Here is a 22,570-nt window from a genome sequence, read left to right as displayed (position 1 = left end):
ATAAAATAAAAAAGAAATAGTAACACTGCCCGCTACAGACCCAGTACGTCACTCCAGATTAAATGGAACAAGCCCGCCAATTTTTCAAATATGCGTTTTGCTTTCGTCTAGTTTTTTTTTTTTTTTTAATACTATCTATGCGTTGTTTGGCTGTCTACGCTCTTCTGGTCCATGGGGAAAAAAATCACGCTACGTGAAACATAGAGAAATCGTAAAAACCGCGCGTTGCGACGCCACCGGGAACTTCTTAAAAAATAAATATAATATAGTAGCATGACTTGTTACGACTGTTGGCGGCGAGGAGTTACAGAGTCGCCATCTATCGGAAGCGCCTCGCTGGCGTAGTATGAGGGATCACGCGGCGCCCACCTCATAGGTTTTGCTCTCAGCGCTCACTGAAAACACCACGCACGAGCTTCCCCAGACATTTCTGTAAGTACTTTCGAAACGAGAGAAGTTTTTTACTGTCTAAATAATAATCTTGGGCAAACTGAAAGCACAGAATCATTTACAGACGCTATCTCTTTACCGAATACGTACAGTGAACGCCACTGCGCGCGGTCGCCGCGGTGGAGGCTCCCGAACCGGCTAAGATCTTGCGTGAAAGGTAGGTAAGCGCTGAGAGCAAACTATGTGAAATATGTTCTTATAGTGTTTGTATAACTAAATGGAGCGTAATAGAATGAAGCCTCAATGGAGGGATCGCACAGATTCGCAGCGACCGACTGCGCGTCTGCATGCTTGTCCGCGCACGGTTTCGCTTTCGCCGCGTGCGCGTTTTTTCGCACCGTGCCACGAGCTTTAGGCCGCAGAATATGAGAATTTGACAGTATACAAGCAACCATTGTTGCGTGGGCTCTATCGAAGCTGTTCAACAATTTTATTGTAGAGACTTCGACGCCTACAGGGACTGTGATGTGCCGTCGCGACGATTCCATCTTTTTTTTTTTTTCCTCTAAATTCTTGGACGTTTCAATATTATTTCTCGAGTTGCGTCACACTGTATGTTTATCGGTGTTCTCAGCGTGCGATTTCCCGCTGCTTTATTCATTTTTTTTTTTTTTGGAATCCAGCACATTTATTCATAACACAAACATGACGTACCATATGCCATGCTTTCCTTTAATGTGCTTCTTACCGCTCCCTTTCCATTACAGTGAACTTTCCAGTATCTATATAATCGACAAGTTCATAGACCAAACCGTCATGACATTAGTCGGGCAGCGGACGCAGGCGAGCGTCTCAGTGCGCGTTTTCCAAACATTGCAGACCTGGCGCCGTCGCAGAAATCTTCCTTGCATCTGTGCTTGCTCCATACCAGAGTTGTAGCCGATTACTGTTTGCCGGTCTTATGTTTCTCGAGCCAAGCTTCACGCAGCTTCTTGTCCTGCGCCTACATATGAATAAGGCTGACACCGGGTTCCGTTGCGTATACGTCCAGCACTGCGGCACCGAGCAGTAGTCTACCATGTTGCATGCCTTAAAAGGCAGCCACTACCTTTTGTAGTACTTTGAAGTGTTGTAAAGGAGACACTCGAAGCGGGAAAATCTCGCCACTAAATGAGGACCGCAGCGTACGAGGGAATTTAAACTCTCGTTTTCAGCTCGCTTCGATGCTCCCAAAGCAGCCGACGCAGCTGCTATGTCCACGTGATCCCTAATACCACGTCACACCGACAGTGGCGCCAGCTTTTTCAGTGGTGAAGCTCGAAGCCAATATGTATATAGTAGGGTTGGTAATATGTGGTAGTATCGATGATTAATCGATTAAATCTGTCCCACAAGATTATTAATCTTCATCGATGTCCACCTTTCATTTCACCGACGTAATCGATTAAACCAGGTGCTCAAGTGCCGAGTGGCTGTGGCACCTGGTTGCTGCGGACGTGCAGCCTCCCCCAGCCAAACAGAACTTCAACAGCAGACGAAATGGACATGCCCATTAGGTGGACTCTCACAGAATACTTCCCTGTACAATTAATCGTTTTCGAGAGTTTGACAATAGTGGCGCGAAAATGTAGAAAGCAACTTGAAGCGAGATCAGAACCGTGCTAGCTCTGACATTGTGGACCTGGTAGTGTCTTCAAATCCGGTGAAGCGAGCGCGCAAGTTTTTATTGGAGAGCAATGACGTCACACCACCTAAGTCCCCGCTGCGTCGCTCCTTCTCCCCCGCTAGGCTCCACCAATCCTCGCTGCGTTGCTATGCTGCGCGATGCTATTTTTATACTCTGCTTTCACTCTCTCTCAGCTCTTTCCTCCAGCTCGGCGAAGCTGCGGACACCGAGAAACCCAGCGGTTTTAACAGCGCCACTCTTAAAATCAATCTCGCGCATGAACCCCCATAAATAAGATCTAGAAAGGAAATGTGAAGACACCACCAATTCTGGCAGGTCAGGAACCAGGTTAACCTGGAAGAAAGCTCGCAATACCAAATGACAGCTATACCAAAAAATGAGAAACCAGGAGACCAACTGTCACACATACAAATATACCAACCTTAACTCTCCAGCCCTCACTGCTCTGAATTGGCCAAAACTGGCTGAACCTATGAGATGCAATAACATTTTTCGCCATGCCAACGCTTGCTAGCTGCTGCAGAAACATGCCCTATATATGTGTCCTAGCATGCAATGCGAGATGTGGCCACGTAGCATAGATACGTTCACTTTGCATTGCAGTTGCATGTTACTGCACCAGGTGGCACTCCATGTAGTTGTTGCATCGTATTGCGTCACTAGTCACGCGATGAGAGATGCGCACCGTGTAGCGTCGATACTTGCAAACTTTGCATTGCAGCTGCATTGTATTGCAACAGGTGTCAAGGGGCATGACATGTGCGCCACATAGTCTTGATGCCTGTGTTTACTCTTTGATACATGTTATTACATCTCCTTGTAAGGCATGAACCGCTGCTGAAGAAGCAAATCAAAGAGCTACGCACGCGGCTGCAACCAGGCAATGCCGGGCTTAGCAGACTACTGTGCAGAGAGCAGCACAAGCCACAGATCAGCATCAGCACTGAGCGGACAGTTCAGTTTGTTCTCATGAAACCGACGCAAAGAGACTGTCTTCTATGGAGCCGCTCCTCCAGCTTACACTGTGACTGCGCAGCATGTGCTATTCAGGCCTGCGAATTTTTCTTCTTTTCTTATGTAATGAAATAATTGCCATTGTGGCTTAAATGAAACCCAGCATGAGCACTTTGGTAATTTATTGCTTTAAAATAAAATTTGATGAGTCAGCTGGAGCTTATGTCCAGTCTCAGGAGTCTGCCATGACTGCTGGTATTTATCTTGTTATGTGTGTTCTGTTGAATTTACATTCCGCACTTTCAATGCTGGAAGGCTACGATTTAATTATAGTCACTCTGTATGCAGTTGAACAACTTTGTAACAAAGTGCTTGGGGCCTCCGAAATCATTTGTTATACAGGTTACTTCATCATAAAGGTTGCACACCGCACCAGTCATAATAAAAGAGAGATGGAATTATTCCTTTGTTACATAGGTCACTTCTTTGTAGAAGTGTTCTGACTGCACTATGTCTGTATTTATGATAAGTATGTGTCAACACAAAATGAACAGATAATTCACGCTATTTTTCTCTGTTATCCTGCATTTGATAATTATGCATAAAGTTGTGCTGTTCCGCCAGTGCACAGCAGTGTAAAAGCTGCCCATTATAATAAATTGTTGCGTGTAACGTCCAGAAGCTGAAAAGTCACTGAGGGACACCGTAGGGGAGGCCTCTGGATTTATATTAACTGTACACACAAAGCACAGCACACAAATGCTTTTGCATTATAGTACATATGTCTGTCAAAATGCTGCCACCATGGCTGGGAATTGAACTCGTGGCCTCGTGCAAAGCAGCATTGATTAAGTAGACCAAATGTGAAACGAAAGCAAAGAGTGCAAATTGAGGTCTATTGACACAACTCACTTTGTTCAGTTTTTTTTTAATTTTTTTTATTGCTGGTTTCTTAACTGTCGAAATAGTATATCGCTTCCTGTTTTAATAAAAAATTAGGTCCCTGGGTTTGGCAAGGCTTGCTTACACTTGAGGATTCTTGTCAATTTTGTATTCTTACTATCACTTAAAAGAATCAGCGTCTGCAGCCCACTCCTCCTCAATTTCCTTTTGCTAGTAATCATCATTTTCTCTCCAAATGAACAGTTGTAAAAGAATAGTCTTCTACCCACATAAAGTGACCTAAAAAAAAAATTATGGGGTTTAACGTGCCAAAACCACTTTCTGATTATGAGGTACGCCGTAGTGGTGGACTCCGGAAATTTCGACCACCTCGGGTTCTTTAAACGTGCACCTAAATCTAAGTACATGGGTGTTCTCACATTTCGCACCCACCGAAATTCGGCCGCCATGCCCGGGATTCGATCCCGCGACCTCGTGCTCAGCAGCCCAACACCATAGCCACTGAGCAATCACGGCGGGTATAAACTGACTTGGTGCTGTTTTCACTCTCTCTAAAGTCTGTTTTAACCATAGAAAACAAGATATTCTCCATATGTCCAACATTGGCAATCGGCACTATTCAACACAACTCAGTGAAAATGGTTGTGCAAACTGCCTTCAGCAATGCCAGAGCTCTGGAACAATGTGCAAAAACAGAAATGTCTTGATATAATTAGCAGTACTAGTCAAGACATACTACTATACAATAGCTTGTCGATCTAAAATATTTCTTGTGTATATGTAGAGGCTGCCTCCTTGTTCAAGGTGACAATGGCACCACCTTGCTGTAAGACAATTTGTGATTGTCCCACCTTACATCTATTCCTATTCCATCATCCTTCATCAATTTTCCAGCCTTATTTCTCTGTTCTTGTGGCTGCTCTTAAATGCCAATGCTTCATGAATCTTTTGCTAGCCTCATCTATCAGACCCAAGGGCCATCATTGTTTATTAATATTGCTTAAAGGCGTAGGCGAATATTTAGTTTCGAAAAAGAATTGTATATTACACAGTAACTATTTGTATTAGAGAAATAACTATTCAGTATTTTCGAAAACTGAAAATAACCAAATATTTCACAATAACCTATTGTCAAGTCTTGCTCTGTGCGGAGATCTTGTGTTAAAAAGAAAGTGGAGACAACAGCTTTTTCTCCTACATGCTATCTTCGTCAGCAAGCTGCAGCTTTCCTTACTGCACCCCTCTTCTGTTGTAAATGCTTTCTTTGAGTGAAGGTGCCATTATTGGCAATTACATCAATGCAAAACCTGGTGTAATAACACGTGTGCTCCCCCCCCTCTTTTCTTTTTATAGAAAAAAGGCGGGGGGGGGGGGGCGAGCACACCAGTCCAGAGGCCACATAGCCCACAAGGCGGTTCAAACTGCATTGAGATTTTTTAAATAGCAATGAGCAGAATACCACCACTTAAGTTACAGATTTTCTTGAATTTACAATTCCACTGTGCACACTGCGATGTGCAGGAACAAACTACTGCAATTCTTTTCTCAACAAGTGGTCTTTGTGCACAACCAAGATTCATTATTATTGATGGCCTGCTTTATGGAGAGCATAGACCCTTTTCGTGGAACAGTTTGCTCTAGAGGTACGAGATGGTGCTTTCGCTGGCATGCAGCATGTTGCCTTAGTGAAAGTGCACGAATTATGAAACCATTACCGCTTCTGCCCTGCTACTGTACGATCAGCTGTTGGACATCTGACTGGGTGTTCACTAAAGCACTGTGCTCCATTCATGCTGCAAAATGTGGAATAGTAGAGGGAAGACGTATGCAATAGTTATCTACGAAAAAAATGAGCGGCATATTAAGGAATGAAATTAATCTGTGTAACCAAGTCCACTGACTGCTGCTGTTACGCAAGGTCTGACTGTGTTGCAAGGTCTTTGCGACGCACGGCTTTCCTTGAGGATAAAAAAATTCACTCATTTGCCAGCATTGCATTGCTAACATCTAAAGAAAGGACTTCCACCCGGGAACAATGGCAAGGATGAGTACTACTGGTTATGCAGTTACAAATGAAGTAGCGCCGCTTCTTGGCATATCAAGTTTCTTGCATGTTATCTGCACACGTCCACTCCAACTGACATGCCGACTTACGCCCGCTATACCGCCAGCGTATAAAGAATAAGTGAATGGGCACACTTGAATCAATGCACCGAAGCAAGGCGACTACACCGTAACACATGAACATTCAAAGCTGAACCTTTCATGATGGTCCACAGAGTAAATGAGTGAATAGCGATAATGCGTCTTTGCTACAACCTATTACAAAGTACAGAACATCTACGTAACAAGCCTTGTACGCAGCAAGAACAAGTCTATCACAACTGAGCACACCCACGAGTGATTAGGCAGAAAACAAACAATCCCATAGTGACCGCACTCAGGAACTTTACTGAGTCAGAAACATGACAAGCCACTGATTCTAAGTGTTTACCAGACAAAGAATGAAGAGCAAAACACACTGACCCTGATTTAATTCACAAGTGGAAAGTTTGGACAGCTTGAAATACATTTTTAGCCTTTAGAACAAGCACTATATATGCGCTGTTTGGACAAGCCGTAACAAGGCCCGGAAGCACTTTCTTGTCCTCCGAAGCTGTGGCGAAAACTTCGCATTGACTGCCTAATCACCGTCGACAATATTTGTAGAAACAGAGGTTTGCTAAACTGCACCAGGGTGTCATGCACATCCATTGTAAATATGGATGCAACAGAAGAAGCTGAGGCAAGCAATGGACGCGTGACTATGTGATCAAACATGCCGGCACCCACAGAATCGCCGTGATAGGGGTCTATTGGTTGGGAACCGAAGTATCCATATTATTGAGGTGCAACTAACATTTCAAAAGACTTATGGCACTGAAACAACTATAAGAAAAGGTTTTCACGCTTGCTCATTACCTGATCATCTAGTGTCTGTGCTTTCAAAGGGGGCCACAACATTGAATGTGCTTGTGAAAGTAGCCATGTCCACCCAAATTAGTAACACCCCACAAAATGCGTCATTCATGCAAACCAGAACAACACTCTTCTACAACACTACAACACAGGTGAAGCATGCTACCTGACAAACCATATATGGGCAAAACAAACCACAGCGCAGCAGCAGTCCCAGCCTTGATTAGTAAGCGGTTGGCATTGAGCTCCGCTCTGTGAAATTACGTCACGCAGCTGAAAATCGGTGACATCTGTGGCACACTGTGTCTGAAGCGCTCGAATGATTGCGTAACACGACGTAATCTGTTGCGAGTTTAGTCACTTCAATGTTGTGCTCTCTGCCTTAATACATTTGCCCCACCTATTAAAAAGCCCCTGTTAATTTGTAAAGCCATGTGACATCAACATTATTCGCATATTGGTTAGTGTTTATAAATACACAGTTGTATGCAACATAGTTGGAGCTACCCACGTCACAGCAACCAACCTGCTTGTGTGAATGGGTGAACCCAATGCCAGCCTTATCATGCCGACACACCCCAGAATTAAATCTGGGGTTCTCGTGGTAGGCCTTGTGTCATAAACAGTGTCAATAGTTTTGGTCTCTGTAAAGAAAAATGCAAGCACATAGACTTTCTTTTTGTTGCCATTAGGTGGAGGGAAACAGAAAATGGAGTCAAAGCATGTCTCCGCAGACACATATTACATTTTATGATGAACCACGCTTGCAGAAAGCTTCATTTCTGGCCATCATGTCGTAACAGATACATGAGAAATTACCACTGATGTCCCTATATTATCAAACAAATGTACAGTATCTACAGGCCACTACGGGGAACTTTCTAAGGCACTTGATCCTCCCATTGAATCGTCCACTTGTCGGTGCTCCTGTACACAGAGATAATAAAGATCATGTTACAAACTCCAGCAGTTAAAAAAAGAAGAATACTAATTGACTAGAACTATTGTACAGCAGCTGGCAAAATTTACCTCCGAAGTCCTGGCATATTTTGAGCTTGACTGGTGATCATCATCTAGCCCATCCTGCATTTTGCGTTTGTACCTAGAAAACAGATGTTTTGCAAAAAATGGTCATAGAATATGCCTCATTATCCCCTGAACTCGGTACAACCACAGTCATGAGCTTAAACCTACACTTGGCTGTCTGGGTTGTTCTCCTGGTTCCTACACTTCTCGAGTTTCTGTTCACAGGCGCGTACCTTCTCTTTTGGAGGCACCTCGATGGCTCTTACCATAAGCCACAGCTCTGCAACAGGTGCAATGTCACACAATTAAATGGCCTGCAGCCATGTATGGGCCTCAAGTGAAGACCAAACAGTGGAAGTACTTTTCACACACAGAGGAGAAAACTGTTTGGATGGCTTAACAAAATCAGTGTGGCACGAGATGCCCAAAGGCTCATTCACATCGGCGCCTTGAGGAGGTCGCGCAACCATCTGCGACTGGCAACCAAAAAGTGACTGAAGGCGACTGATGCTCACACCAGCAAATGCGACTGGCCAGTCACCATCTGCTCACAATTGCACCACCATGTAAAATAAGTATTAGCGTAAACAGATGTCCTGTCCTGCACACAGTGGCGTAGCTAGGTCGTCTGGCACCCGGGGCCCATAGGTCTTCTGTCACCCCCCTCCCCGGGTGTAGCCGGGGGAAAGAGGGGTGTCTTCAGTCCGTGGACGTATATGACACCCTCCCTCACTGGCCCTTGCACCCGGGGCCCACGGCCCCCCGGCCCCCCCTGTTGCTACGCCACTGCCTGCACATCTGATCTGTTTAGCAGCTTTGCGACTGTGGTCACACAACTGAAAAATCGAGCAGCGTGTTGACTAGGTCGAAATGGTCACTTTTCTCAAAAAGCGACCACTTTCAACGAAGTTGGTTACGCGACTGCCGTCATTTGCCGGTGTATATGAGCCTGAAGGCTAGTACAACAAAAAATGCTAACTTGGATCCCCTTATAGCATGAGACACCAATGCCACATTACAGTATGAGACACAATCAAAGGCGGTGGCTTCATGCACTGATCCTATACCAGTGCATGATAGATGTCCTTGCAAGGGTCGTAATGTAATTTGTAACGTGACCTCATGCTGGAGGCAGCGCAACGTCATAGTACCTACATGCCTCATTGCACAAGCCAACAGAGTTACTCAAAAACTGTCCTAGGCAGCATATCTGAGCAGGTCTACAGGGCTATCGCCTGGCTTTGACAATCGTCTTCCAATGGTTTCTGCACAATTTCTTATTTGGCAAATCAGCTCTGTGGAGGAAAGTTAATGAAAGGGAAAGTTGTCTTCCACCTGACCGCAGCACAAAGCTACAAAGAAAACTTATACAGGCTTCCCAGAAATAAAGCTTCCCAGTTGAAGAAAAATATGCCCCGATTCAGGGAACGAACCCGGGACTAACCCTTTCCGTGGCGGCCACTTTACCATGTAAGCTAACTAGGAGGCTAACAGATCAAGGCCTAATTAATCAACAACTCGAATGACAGGGACATTAATATGGCAAATCAGCTTCTGGCCTTTGCAGGCTACAATCAGCCTTTGCAGACTACAATCAGCCTTTGTAGTTTTGTGCTACAGTCGGGCAGATTACAATTTTCCCTTTCATGAATTCTTTAATTGTAAAAACATCTTTAATCACCCTGTGGCATACACGTTGAAACTTGGCATCCTCAGGTGAAAATTACTTGCATGGCAAATTGCAATGCTCAGATAGTCTGTTGGATGACTTCAACTTTTAGCTCCTTAATGATTTACTTGAAGCATGTACCATTAATATATATTGAAAAGCAAACAAAGAAAGGTGGTCAGAATGTCTTCTACGTACGCATAATTACGTGGAAGGCCTATGTGCAATCACTCTGTAGCTGGTTTATTAACCTATCAACTGTTAATCACAAGTAAGCTTGTCATGACCAAGGTTGTGACACCTACTGAAGATTTCTACTACAAATCCACGCAAACCAACGCTAGGAACAAGGAGGCATCACAGTCATTCTAGGCTCGTCTGTGATTGAGTTAGTGCTGATAGCACATGTTGCAATTGCAAAATAAAGCTTGGCAATAGTGAATCCAAATCAGCTTAGCAAAGATGCTGTGGCTAGCACCAGCTTTGAGATATCAAAAACCAGAATGTGTTATGACATACATACCATAGGAAGCCAACAAACACTGACACCTAGGACAACAAGTTGTCTATGTTGTCTAGGACCTATGTTGTCCTTGGTGTCAGTGTTTGTTGGCTTCCTGTGGTAGGGCTAATAAAGAATTGTGCCCCTCGGTTAACCCCCCTTTCTTCTCGTTTATAATATATATTGGCATTCCAGTTAATAGAAACTTCTCAAAAGCTTCAGTAGTGTGCTTCAGGACAAAACTAACTGGAAAAATTGATCTCTCAAAAGTGGTGATGGTCCCAGGAGCATGTCCAGTGGGTGCGACTTCAATGCTGTCCTGCATACCTGTTGCCACTGCAACATGTATGTGCTCTAAAGTCAATAACTAAAGTGTTGGGAAAACTTTGTTAATCAGCTACATGAACATTGCAAATTATCATAGTCTGTCAATTCAAGTATGTAATCCACCTGAACAAATGGGACAGTGCTATCTGTGACAGGCAATCTTTAAAAAAAATGGCTCGAGATACAAAAAGAAAGGCAGTATAGCGGTATGCATTAGCTGTTATGACTGCTGCTCTCATTCTCCTGTAAACAGCTCACTCAGCAAAGGAACATTGATAATGACCAAAGAAAGTGCAGACTAACTTTTGACAGTGTCCTTGATGTGGTGAAGCGTCTCACGTGGGCTTCCAGAAAACAGGAAGTCTGTTATATACCTGTTTCACAAAGCAGAGATAGAGAGATCAATACATACACAGGCAGATGAACAAAAAGAGCAGGTGCAACAGGATGGGAGAACTCACGTTTCAAAGTTGGCCTGGGCTTTGTTAGCAGCATACAGAACAGCAGTGAGGGCAATCTACAGGCAGCAAGAAAGGGATGAAGAAGCACTGTCATGCTGTGGCACAGTGAGTTGTGCAAATCACAGCAATAATATGTAGTCTTCACAAAACTATTTTTCAGCATACTACATTTAATTAAGATGAGTATGGAGAGAGCATGAAAATATCACAATCATACTACAATTATGTCAGCTTAATTAAACAATTACTGACAGGACATTTTCAACATATCATTTTATTATTTTGAATTATGTTCAAACCCTGTAAATCACAGAATAATGGCAAGTGTCGGAGCACCCTAAGCAATTCACTATATAGTACTTGTTTTTACAAACTAGTTTTGGTTTCAACGCCAAGGAGGTGGATGTGTCGGGACACATATGCTTGATCTGTTCCTCTTACTACCACGACTGCCACACATGGGCACAACCAGCAGAAACACACGTAGCACTCCTGAGGTGCCATCCTGGAGACTGTCAAATTCCGCCATCTTGACATCTCTGATTCCCAGGTAGCACACAAAGTCTTCAAAACATCGTATTAATGGATTCAACGTCTCAAACAGATTTTTTACCAAACTCGATGCATTAAAAATGTCGCAAGCAGGATAGCTTAAAAACAAGGGGTGAATACGTTTCGAAAACGTTTTCATAAGTCTGGCCGTATCTGTTCAGTTAGCGTGATGGGTTTTCGATGGCGCCGTTGTTGGCGGGAGAATTCTCCATTTATCAAGCGGCACTCGTGTCAATTGCTGCTGTATTCGCCCTGCACGAGCATGAGTTCGGCTAGGAAAAAGAAGTGTTTTGTAGTGTTGACCTCACATCAGAAGAGACGAACGATTGCAAATGAAGTTGGCACCGCAACAGGCCACAAAGGAATGGTGCACGAGTGCAGTGACATTGAAGCCGCTCTTTGTGACGCGGACAATGGCTCCATATCGACGTCGAAGAAGCGCTGCCAGTCAGTAGATTATGCAGGTGTTAGTGCTGATTCTGACAGCGCATCCTCTACTTCAATAGCTTTGGCTTTTTCATAAACTTTATCATCATTCAATTCTTTCTGACAATTTCTTTCAGTGCCCTGCAGTAATTTTTTTATCATGACCACTAGTGCAAATGTGAAACGATCAATATGTCACTCTCATTGTTTTGAAAACGTATTCATACCGCGCACTATCGTAGAATAGAACTTGCCATCGCACGCAGGCACTGAAGGATACGCAGCAAAATTCAAAGAGCTGTTACGCACTGAGCGCAGTGCCCAACCTAAGTGATTTGTTTACTTTTTACGCTTTTTTTTTTCACACTTTCTTACACAATGAGATGTATTTCACTGATGGCATGTTAATCTTTCCCCCGCTCCATTTTGTAAGCATTCGCATGCGGTGTTTATATAAGGCTTATTCTATATTACGCATGAATAAAGGGATAGAGTTAACGAGCGAACATCACTTTCGATGGCACCGAAGGAATGCATCGGTACATCTGTTACTGTAGGAATGGTGCTCTGTAGAAGGTGTTGCGGTGAATTCTACTGTGAGTACAATGTATACAAAAACAATGTGCCGAAACCACCGTCGATGAATGTCAGTACAAGCGAATAGCCTGAACGAGCGAGCGAACGAAACGAGAGAGCGTGGGCGAAATAATGTTTGCGAGAGAGCAAAAGGACAAACTAACCTGTTCCTTGCACATCAACAGTACTTATGACAAAACCACTGACCTCTTAACAAGCATAAAAACAGCCTATTCGCTTTAATATTCATGGGACTCAACGGTACGGTCTCGGCACGCTTGGACGCATAGCTTGGTGTGATCACGCATGGTCAGAGGCGCCGATCGTCTAACCACAATGATGCGGCACTGACGGCGTCCGAAATGAAAGGCCTGAGAAATGCACAACGGGAATGGCCAGCTCACTGCTCTGGTTTGAGTCGGAGCGGCATATCAAGCAAGCAAGCCAGTGCGCGAAAGAACAACGGAAGAGAGGGTGGCGTCTGGCTCTGCGCGACATGATTCACAGTCAATACAATAAACGCACAACGTGCACAACACACCGACGCACACACCAAGCGCTCACACCGCGGCGTTTCAACAGCCCATCAACACAATCCAACCTTACGCAAGGTGGCGATACGATACCGTAGTCACATCGGTCACATGACCAACCGTGTAGTGAAGGCTGCCGTGTGAAACCGGTCTGTGTATAGTTCTGCAATTGTGCTTGTTTGGGCAGTAGTGTGTTTCTCACTGTTTTCGGTTGCACTGTCCGTTGTGAAGCAAGTACTGTGCTTTGTTGTCTTACTTCGCACTGCATGTGCAGCGATTTGTTTGTATGATTTTAATTTGGAGAGCAGCTGAGCAGCTGAACCACGTCTCCTCATCGAACACACTTTCACGCGCCCCAAAGACCAAGAGCGACGCTGCGACTTCTCATTGGATGGGGGGACTCGGGAGCTGCCGTGTGCACATGCACGAGGGACACGCGCTGTCTCACCATACACGAGCCGTTGCTGGTGCTCTTCTAATGGCAATGCGATGAGTAATGCCTAGGGGCTTTGGCGATGAGGCGCTTGGAAGGGTACCTCACAAGAGTGCTTGTAACTGGCCTGTGGAGAGCTGTCTGTGGCAATATGGGTTATTTGCACAGCAATTTTAGCCTTGTATTGAGGAATGGATTTGTTCCTGATTAATTGCATATATCTGTCCCTACCTGGAGGTCTTAGTTGAAAATGTGATTTCAAGGCGACAGTGTGCCAATAAATGCAGAAATATCGGACTAATGCCTGGTAACTAAGTGTGCTGTCTTGAATGGTAGTAAGCAGATGACAGGTGACACAAAAACCACTGGCATCAACACAGTGTCCCCTGGTAAAAGGGCGGGAGAATACGTGGATATACATCGCGCATCTTCCCTTATCTGCTTTTAAAGACACCCTCCAAATCGTTTAAGAAATGCAAGCAATCAGATTGATAGCACAGGAAGGGTGAGTGAATGCAGTTTACATTGTCATTACATAGTTAAAATGCTTACTATACTTATAGTGGAACCTACATATTATGTGCCCATTTCATTGAACAGCTTGTTCAAAACAATTTCCGCAATACATTTTTATAGTTAGCATTGGTTATGTTCATTTTTATGATCTGGATACAGTGTTGTAGTTGCATATTTTGTGCTCATGCCACTTTCATGAGTCATAAATTTAGCATATCTTTCACACTGTAGTTTAAGTATGCTGCTATATGTTTCATTAGAATCTGCAAAAATTTTAGTGTGAGGCCTGCCCACTGATCTGGCAAGCACACCCGAGTGGGAACACTTAAAGTTCAGTGCTACCAAGTGAAGAATGAGCGCAAGTCGTCCTGGTGGAGCCACTGCATCTGCATTCAAAACATTTCAACTACCAGCATAGTGCAAAATGTCATGTCCACTTCGACGAAATGGAGCGCCAGTGCAAATATCTGGGCATACCTCTCCAGCGTAGCAAGTGTGTCTACATTGAAGACATTTCAAGTACATACCAGCATGTACGGCAGTGCCATTGCCAGCGGAACTGTAGAGTACAAAGTGGTGTTATCCCAAGCTGTTCATCAATGGAACTCTGCCTGGACTCTGTGCCAAATATTTTTGGATGTGAAAGTGAGGGTGAACTGGTAAAGCATTGACTCAGGGCTACATGTGTGAAAGGTTTTTGGCATTCAGAGTGCTTTCTACAGCGAAGCTGTTAGCCCCTACTTGGTCAGCATTCTTTCTGTCCGCGTCTGTTACCGAAAATGTGGGCCGATCGCGGCGGCAGTGCGGGGCCAGAAGCGATGGCTTGTATCCCCGTAAGGCAGAGGCTTCAGCAAAAGAGGTGCACAGTGCATATATTCTTTGGAAGCAAGGATGCAACATATAGAACAGTGTACTTTTCAATAAAGAACAAGTGCAAAACAAGTATCCGAGCGACATAATTGATAAGGTGTGCATGGTAACAATGCGAAGCACATAGCGCTCCCCGCATACGTTTCGCGATAGCGATTACTGCTGTGCAAGCTGCCGCAGCGATGGCAGCTTGCGACGTGGGAAGTGACGTCCCTAGCCTTGTGTATATGAAGTAACCAGCCTAGCACCTGATTTCAGTGTTGTTGCAGCACCGCTACGGGCAGTGGCACGCTATCAAAATTACCATCACTCTAAAGCAGTAAAGCACTGCATACCCCCATAGCAGTTGTAATGGTAGTATTAAAAAGCTTCGCTGGACATCCACTTTCGCAGGGCCAGGATGGAGAGCCAATTTCTTTTATTTACTTTAGGAGACTGCAGATGTGTGCAAGGTGTACTAATGTATTCATGTGCTTGTAAATGATTCATTGTGACCTTATGCCTGTTTTTGCGAGAGTGGCACATATGTGCCTTTTGTACAATGCTGTTTATATAATCGGATTCGTATTTATTATGACCATTTCTCCCTTGGTTACTGAAGCCCAGCTTCCTGTGCATTCCAGTTAATTTCCAGGTTCACAACATTCAATTATGGGGTTTTACGTGCCAAAACCGCTATCTGATTATGAGGCACGCCATAGTGGCAGACTCCGGAAATTTGGACCACCTGGGGTTCTTTAACGTGCACCTTAATCTAAGTACATGGGTGTTTTCGCCTTTAGCGGCCATCAAAATGTGGCCGCCGTGGCTGGGAAATTCCCAGGTTTATACAATTTTGTAATAATAAGGGTTGCACATTCATTTCTTGTGTACTAGAGTACTATGATTATTTTAGTTATGTATAGCGTTACTCAGTCTCATCATACTCTGCATTACAGTGCTGTTCACTTGTTACACAGATTTACGAGTATTCTTTATGATCAGTAACAAGACTGTTTTTTAGTTTTAAGGTTCTTTTAATTCTCTCACTATTACTATATTTGACGTACCGTACAGGCAATATTGTATTTTCAAGCTTAACATGTTCCTGTTGTTCGGTTTTTATCGCAGGATGTATTTTTGATCATATGTGTCGTTATTCCTTTTTTTGTTCTTTTCAAGCTCTTAGATTATTGGTAACATAGCTTGTAGGCGGACACCATGCGATTAAATCTCACAATTTCATTCTGCTTCTTGCAGTTGCTGTGATATCAATTTCTAGATAACTCTATTATGCAAAAAAGGTGAGGCGTGCAGACAGGACACAAGAGAAGTGTTGTCCACTTCTCTTGTGTCCTGCCTGCACGCCTCACCTTCTTGCATAATGAATCCTTACCAACTATCTCAGCTTTCTGTTGTTATAAATAACTCTAGTCTGTTCATCTGATAGCATACGCTCTTTACTGTGCAAAAGAAGAAACTTCATCACACTTCGCATTCTTGCTGTTTTTCATTGTATGCACACTTATGAATTTCGCTTATGCATGGCATTGTTGATCAATTTCTAGTTCATTAAAAATTGTTTCTGATAGCTTTAGTGATTCTTGATGTGCTTTTCATTCGATTTGCCTTGCATTTTTCAAAAATATTGCACAAACCTTGCATAAGTACTATATTTGCAATAAAATGTTGGTTTGCGATATGCTCGTTTCATGTGCTCTTGGCACAAAAATCCTGGCCTTACCGATTGTCAAGACACGCCGATTTCTTAGCGGGATGTCATTCCCATTCTGTTTATAAACATTGTTGCTGCATACCAAAAGTGGCATTGCGAATTCATTTTCGTGGACATGTGCCTTTTCAGGAGACTTGGCCGAGGATGCGTCGGCCTCTATAGGCAACAGTGCCTGGCACTGCGCCAGGAGCTCAGTAGCACTAGACACCGTCGCTTCGACTCATTTGGAAACTGCGAAAACGAGCTTCAGATTGTCGTAAACCTTTCAAGACTGCTTCTGGACCAGCTTTTAGATCATGTATTAAAGGCATTTAGAAATTATATATGATGAGCCCTGGCAAAGGGATTATTTGTTTCTTTCCCAACCATATTTCAAGTCCAGCTTTTCGAATACGTTTTGAAGAGCTGTTCTAGATTGTCTGAAGAAATTAAGCTGGGCATTAGCAGGCATATACAATGTTTTACCAACGAAGTTGTCTTACTCGTCTCTTTAAACCGTTTCTTTCGTCTCGGATAAACAATATAAAAACATTATGTATCTCTTTTGTGCTACTTGAGTTGGCCCACAGAGCTATCACGACCGCTCTGCTTGACTAAAAATGCCGCCATTGCAAAATATGACAATATGTTGGGTTTTGACAGTGTCTGGAATAGCACATTTGCTTACTTTTTTGTAATGAATGTCATCATACCAAGAGTTATAGCTACACAATGTCAGCAAGTATTCTGCTGTGTCATGACACCAACATAATGTAGATGACACCGTGCCTGGCATTTTGAGACCAACTTTAGTATTAAAATATCTTACAAGTGTTTCCCAACCTTCATACTTATTGTCATCCTTTAATGTGTATGAAGCAGGAGGTAGAGTTTCTAGTAGTTTCAATATACGTACAATATCAGTACTCCATTTACAGAAGTTAACTTAATATGTGGAAAGCTAAACATTAGTCCCCCAAAATGGTATAGCATGTTTACATAACTTACAAACTAGGCCAACAACATATGTTGACACTGGAAATGCATAAAATATAGAACTACTGCCCTGCCCGAAGGCTCCATACTGCTCACGAAATATGTGAGCGCAGAAGTGCCAGCATCATTCAAGATGGGAAAGGGGCCAAGCCTCCCCCTCTTTTTTAAGTCTGTCAGTGCATTTAGGCATGTTAAAGAGTATCCAAATCATCAAACCCTGCGTGGCTGTTACTAAAGACCCTCTATACTGCTCTCGTCCACCGGTGAGCTAAAGCACGATGAAGGGGCTTTAGCTGTTACCATTATCTGGCGTAAATAGCACTTCTTACATTTTAATTGTCAAAGTGTGCACCTTCACGAAAGCAAACATGCAGATGTAGCAGCACTAATGACAAAACAAAAAAATTAAGTTCATTTAAAAGACAATCCATAGATGTTCATACCTGCGATGGTGCCATGAGAAGCATTGCATCTGTGAAGAGAGTTCGCTCAAGGAAGTCATCCATGTATAGCCTCAGCTTTTCTGGGTCTGGAAACTGAGAACACCTTGTCTGTGGTAGAAAGAGGAGGATTGTTTCTTGTATGCCTGGCAGCTCCTTTCGTGCACATCCAGTCACTTGGCAAAGGGTGTGTAACTAAGTGCTGCTCAGGTGAGCCCTTTGGCTAATGGCATATAATATATTCGACTGGTCATCTTGGAGTGCTCTGGCAATGCTACAATGATTGTGAAAGACAGCTTTAAAGCTGTATTACAAGAACGAAACAGATAACCAAACATAATCAGGCTTCACTATCAACACTGGAGCCTCTTTATGTTAACAGTAAAGCTTAGTTGTTTCGTGCAATCGTAAGAGCACTCTCAAATGATCAGTCAAACATGCAGCAAGTTTAAACAGATTGTATTAGAGCGACCTGCAGAAATCTGTGTAATCATGTTACAAGCAAATGTACAGAGGAGTCCACTATTAAAGGGAACACTTGAGCACAGAGCTTGCAGGATTTTGCTCTATTGCAAGGGTACAATAATCTAGATTTACTGCAGATAATTTGTGGTTTCTAGCTCTGATTCCTTTCGATACACCTGTGCAGTGCACTGTCATTGCTTCCACAGCCACTTGAAGGGCACCAGCAGAGAGAGAGGCGCGTATATGAGTGTTCTTTTTAACAGTGGACCGCAATGTACTATACTGGTTTTCTTCTGTTGACTGCAATGCCACATGCCAGCATAATGAGACGGCTAATGGCATTACTGCTTACAGAAGTGTTATGAGCAGCGGCTAGGGCTTTTATTAAAGCTTCTGGCAAACAACCCTTTAAAACAGAACATGATGAGAATAAATGCATACCTTGAGATCTATTAGGAGCCCTTCAAGTGGCCTATAAGGGTTGTGAATGGTGAGATGGTACTTCAATTGCTGCATGAGCAGAAGTTCATTGTTCAGGATAATGTCTGTGGCCTTTTCTCTGTCTCCACGCACATTGCTGACAAATTGTGCAATGGAAACATTGAACTCCTCCACTTTGCAGGCCAGGTAAACACAGGTCACTCTGCAAATTTTTAGAGCAAGAGCATCAGCATACGTTCTTGCAGGTAGTGTTACTAAACATACATTGAAATGATGCGACGTCAGGATTCCTTTTAAACCAAATTCTGATGAAAAATGTACAAATTTATTTATTGCAAAATTTTTTTACAAATATCACTGCAGACATTGTTTTAAGTGTTCATTTATTCAAAATGTCAATCATTATTGCAAAACTAAAGCCAAACAGAACTGTACCGTATACCATGCGATAGACATGGAAAGACAATATGAAATCCTATGTTCACCTGCAGAGGACACATTGAAATACTCCACTAAGTCACCTGTGTCCTCAACATCAAACGCCTTACTTTGAAACACCTAAAATGAGAAGCTAAGTGGGTATGCAGTGGCTTTCTTTAGGTCGAGTTTGCACCACTGCCTTGCGACGTCAGTCACCAGAGCGCCACTCTGGGAAGACGAGAGGAGTGCATCAACAATCTCAGCATTTACTTCACTCAAAGAGCTCTACACTTCATCATCAGACTCACTTGACTAGAAGCTGAAGCGAGCTTTTCTTTTTTGCAAAGGAGCCAACGAAGCTCAATCTGCTGCTGGTGCCATTTTAAAGAACCCCAGTTGTCAACTTCTTTTACTCCCTCCACAAGAATAAATTCGTTTCTGCTTGTGCTGCCCCATGGATTGCGTGTTGCCATCTAAAGCACTGACATGAAGCCACCTCGTTGATGGAACATGTTCTTATGGGTGGGCAGCGCAACCCGGACGAAGGACGAGAGGAAGTACACAACACGAGCTTCCTCTCGTCCTTCGTCCGGGTTGCGCTGCCCACCCATAGGAACATGTTCAATCACCAACTCGCCCAGCTTGCCGTCTTAACTCGTTGATGGCATTCCTAGGGAAATTAAAGGTACCGTCAGTGAGCATAGCTCCTACTTGGTCATTTTCAACAGAAATGCACGGATGAACCCAGCTCATCCAAAGCACGGAAGGGGGTTAAAATAACAATGACGCATAAGAGAGGTGGCTGCAGAGAAAGGCAATCAAAAGCTTACACGGCATGGGATGACAACCAACAATTACAGTGAAAGACATGCCATTTCTAACAAGGATACTTACAGCATGTGCTTAGGGTGGTAGTCCATCACAGAGTGATTGAGGTAGAAGCGCTTGAAGTAATGGAACGACGTACCCTGTGTGAAACGTAAGATTGGGGTGATATGAACAAGCAGCTCGCCAAGATACTGCACATCTAATGTAGTAATACCCACAAGGTAAAGGACAACGTTAACGTGATAAAAATGCACTCCGATAGCCCGATAGCAGGTTTATCGGCCGGCTCAACAACATCGATAATGTTGCCATGAATGCCAAAAGTTCCACAATATAAGGACATGGAAAATACGCTCACCGTGCTAATTTTCTCATTACACAGAACTATTGAGCACAATGACGTTCTACTTACGATTACGCTCCTGGGAACAGGAGGCTGAAATTTTTTGCAGAAATCTCGGAGGGTGAACTCGTAGTGCTTGTAGATTGTCCTTTCTTCTTCCGGTGAAAGAAAGTCATCCTGAAATGATTCAAGGGCGGTCGTTACTGCGACGAAACCAAACAAGCGACCCGTTGTCGGTCGACTATGTGAATTTCTTAAAACTAATTTTCATTACACTCATTAAGGAAATAGTTTCTTTTCCGCGTTACAGTGATAAGTTCCCTTACCGGAGACCTGTTCGCATTCTGTTGTCGGTTGATGAATCTGTCATTTGCTGCTTTCCTGAGCCTTGAAATTTGACCCTCGTCTTTGAAAATCCAACACTTCCCTTGAGTGCTAGTGGAAAACATAATTTTTACTCACTATAGTGTTCTGCTTAGCGATGATGAAATTTCAGGCACAAGCTCTACAATTAACGTCTCTACCATCGATAATTCCGCATCTTTACGCATTCATCAGACATTAGCGGCTTCCATCCACGCTAAATTCGCCGCGAGCTGCGCGTAATAGAATAATCACAGAAAAATAATGCGCGTCGTATGCATTCAACCACACATCAACGCGAACATACAAGAACACCAAACACCATGGAACGATGGATGGATGGATGGCGGCTACACCCTTTGTAACGGGCGGTGGCTGGCGCCACCTAGCCTTTTGCTCCCCCTCCTATTTTTTTTTTTCCTTTCTTCATATCCCCTTCTCCTTTAACTAGTTTTCACTCCCCTCCTCCCCCCAAAATAACTATCTAAAAAAGTATAGAAAACATTATCTCCCCGGTTTATGGTATTATCTCTCCCTTGACTTCCTCCACCGATCCTCTAGCCTCCCAGTGGCGTAGCTAGGTCGTCTGGCACCCGGGGCCCATAGGTCTTCTGTCACCCCCCTCTCCGGGTGTCGCCGGCGGAAAGAGGGGTGCCTTCAGACGTATATGACACCTCCCCCCCCCCTCACTGGCCCCTTGCACCCGGGGCCCACGGCCCCCCGGCCCCCCTTGTTGCTACGCCACTGTAGCCTCGCCTTCATTACTGCCACTCTTTTCTCGTCTATTTGCCCTCGTTCCCCGGGAAAACCTAATGCCCCTTCCATATCGGCCACTGTTCCCTCTGCCAGAGTCGGGCGAAGCTAGGTCTGTGCATCTTAGCAATATATGCTCTGTGGTCTCCATTTCGGCTCCGCAAGCTGTGCACAAAGGGTCCACGTCTTCAAATTTAGCCCTGCATGTTCTCTTTCTCAAAACCCACGTCCTAGCTTCGAATAATAGTGAGCTGCCCCGCGAGTTATCAAAAAAGAGCTCTCTCTTAATCTCTTGTTTTTGTGACCTATACATAGATAGCGCTGGCTTTCCGATTATTCTTTCTTCCCACATTTTTCTTTCCGTCTCCTTCACCTCCTTTCACCTCCGTCTGCTTCACCACACTAAAACTACGTTGGACCCCCTCCCTCGGCTGTAGGTACCTGTTCCTCAGCTTCCTCGTTCTGAGTGTCCACTTTGAGTTCAAACTTTTCATGTATAGATATTTGTACACTTTTCCTGCCCACCTTCTTTCCTACAGTGCTGGGAGCACGACCTACTGTATAAGGGGCCCTTTATACAGTAGGTCGTGGCTGGGAGTCTCTGTTCATATTTTAGCTTACTTATTGCCTCTCTACCTTCCAATGACGTCCATCCCATGTCCCCCTGCACTCCCTCATTAGGGGTGTTCCCGTGCGCTCCTAAGGCCAACCTGCCTACACTTCTCTGTCTTGTTTCCATGCATGCCTGAACTTCCGATTTCATGCGCAGTACTGAATTTCCGAATGTGAGGCCAGGTACCATAACCCCTTTCCATACGCCCCTAACCACCTCGTACCTATTATAGTTCCATAGTGCCTTGTGTTTCATTACAGCTGAGTTCCTTTTCACTTTTTCAATCATATTTTTTTCATGTTCTTCCAAGTATTTTTTGCCCTCGTTTAGCCATATGCCCAAATACTTCTATTTTTCAACATGATCAATCTTGTGTGCTTTGTATTTCCAATGGTTCCCCCTTTCTTCATTGTATACTATTATCCCAGACTT

The 22,570-nt window shown here is 43.9% G+C and overlaps 1 protein-coding gene across 1 annotated transcript; it reads right to left on the bottom strand.

The window, feature by feature from the left end:
* Positions 1–7,619: 7,619 nt before the first annotated feature.
* CycH (cyclin H) lies at positions 7,620–21,101 on the bottom strand. The gene is made up of 11 exons (XM_075691945.1): positions 20,934–21,101; positions 20,736–20,844; positions 20,479–20,586; positions 20,133–20,206; positions 18,819–19,020; positions 17,916–18,023; positions 10,878–10,933; positions 10,720–10,790; positions 8,087–8,198; positions 7,922–7,994; positions 7,620–7,819 (listed from the first exon to the last, which is right to left on the bottom strand). The coding sequence occupies exons 1-11, from the start codon at positions 20,969–20,971 to the stop codon at positions 7,760–7,762; spliced, it is 1,011 nt and encodes a 336-aa protein (XP_075548060.1). The 5' UTR covers positions 20,972–21,101; the 3' UTR covers positions 7,620–7,759.
* Between the last annotated feature and the right edge of the window lie 1,469 nt (positions 21,102–22,570).

The sequence above is a fragment of the Dermacentor variabilis genome, chromosome 5 (assembly GCF_050947875.1).
Source record: "Dermacentor variabilis isolate Ectoservices chromosome 5, ASM5094787v1, whole genome shotgun sequence".
Classification (NCBI taxonomy): Eukaryota; Metazoa; Arthropoda; class Arachnida; order Ixodida; family Ixodidae; genus Dermacentor; species Dermacentor variabilis.
This window is presented reverse-complemented; position numbering and strand designations above follow the sequence as displayed.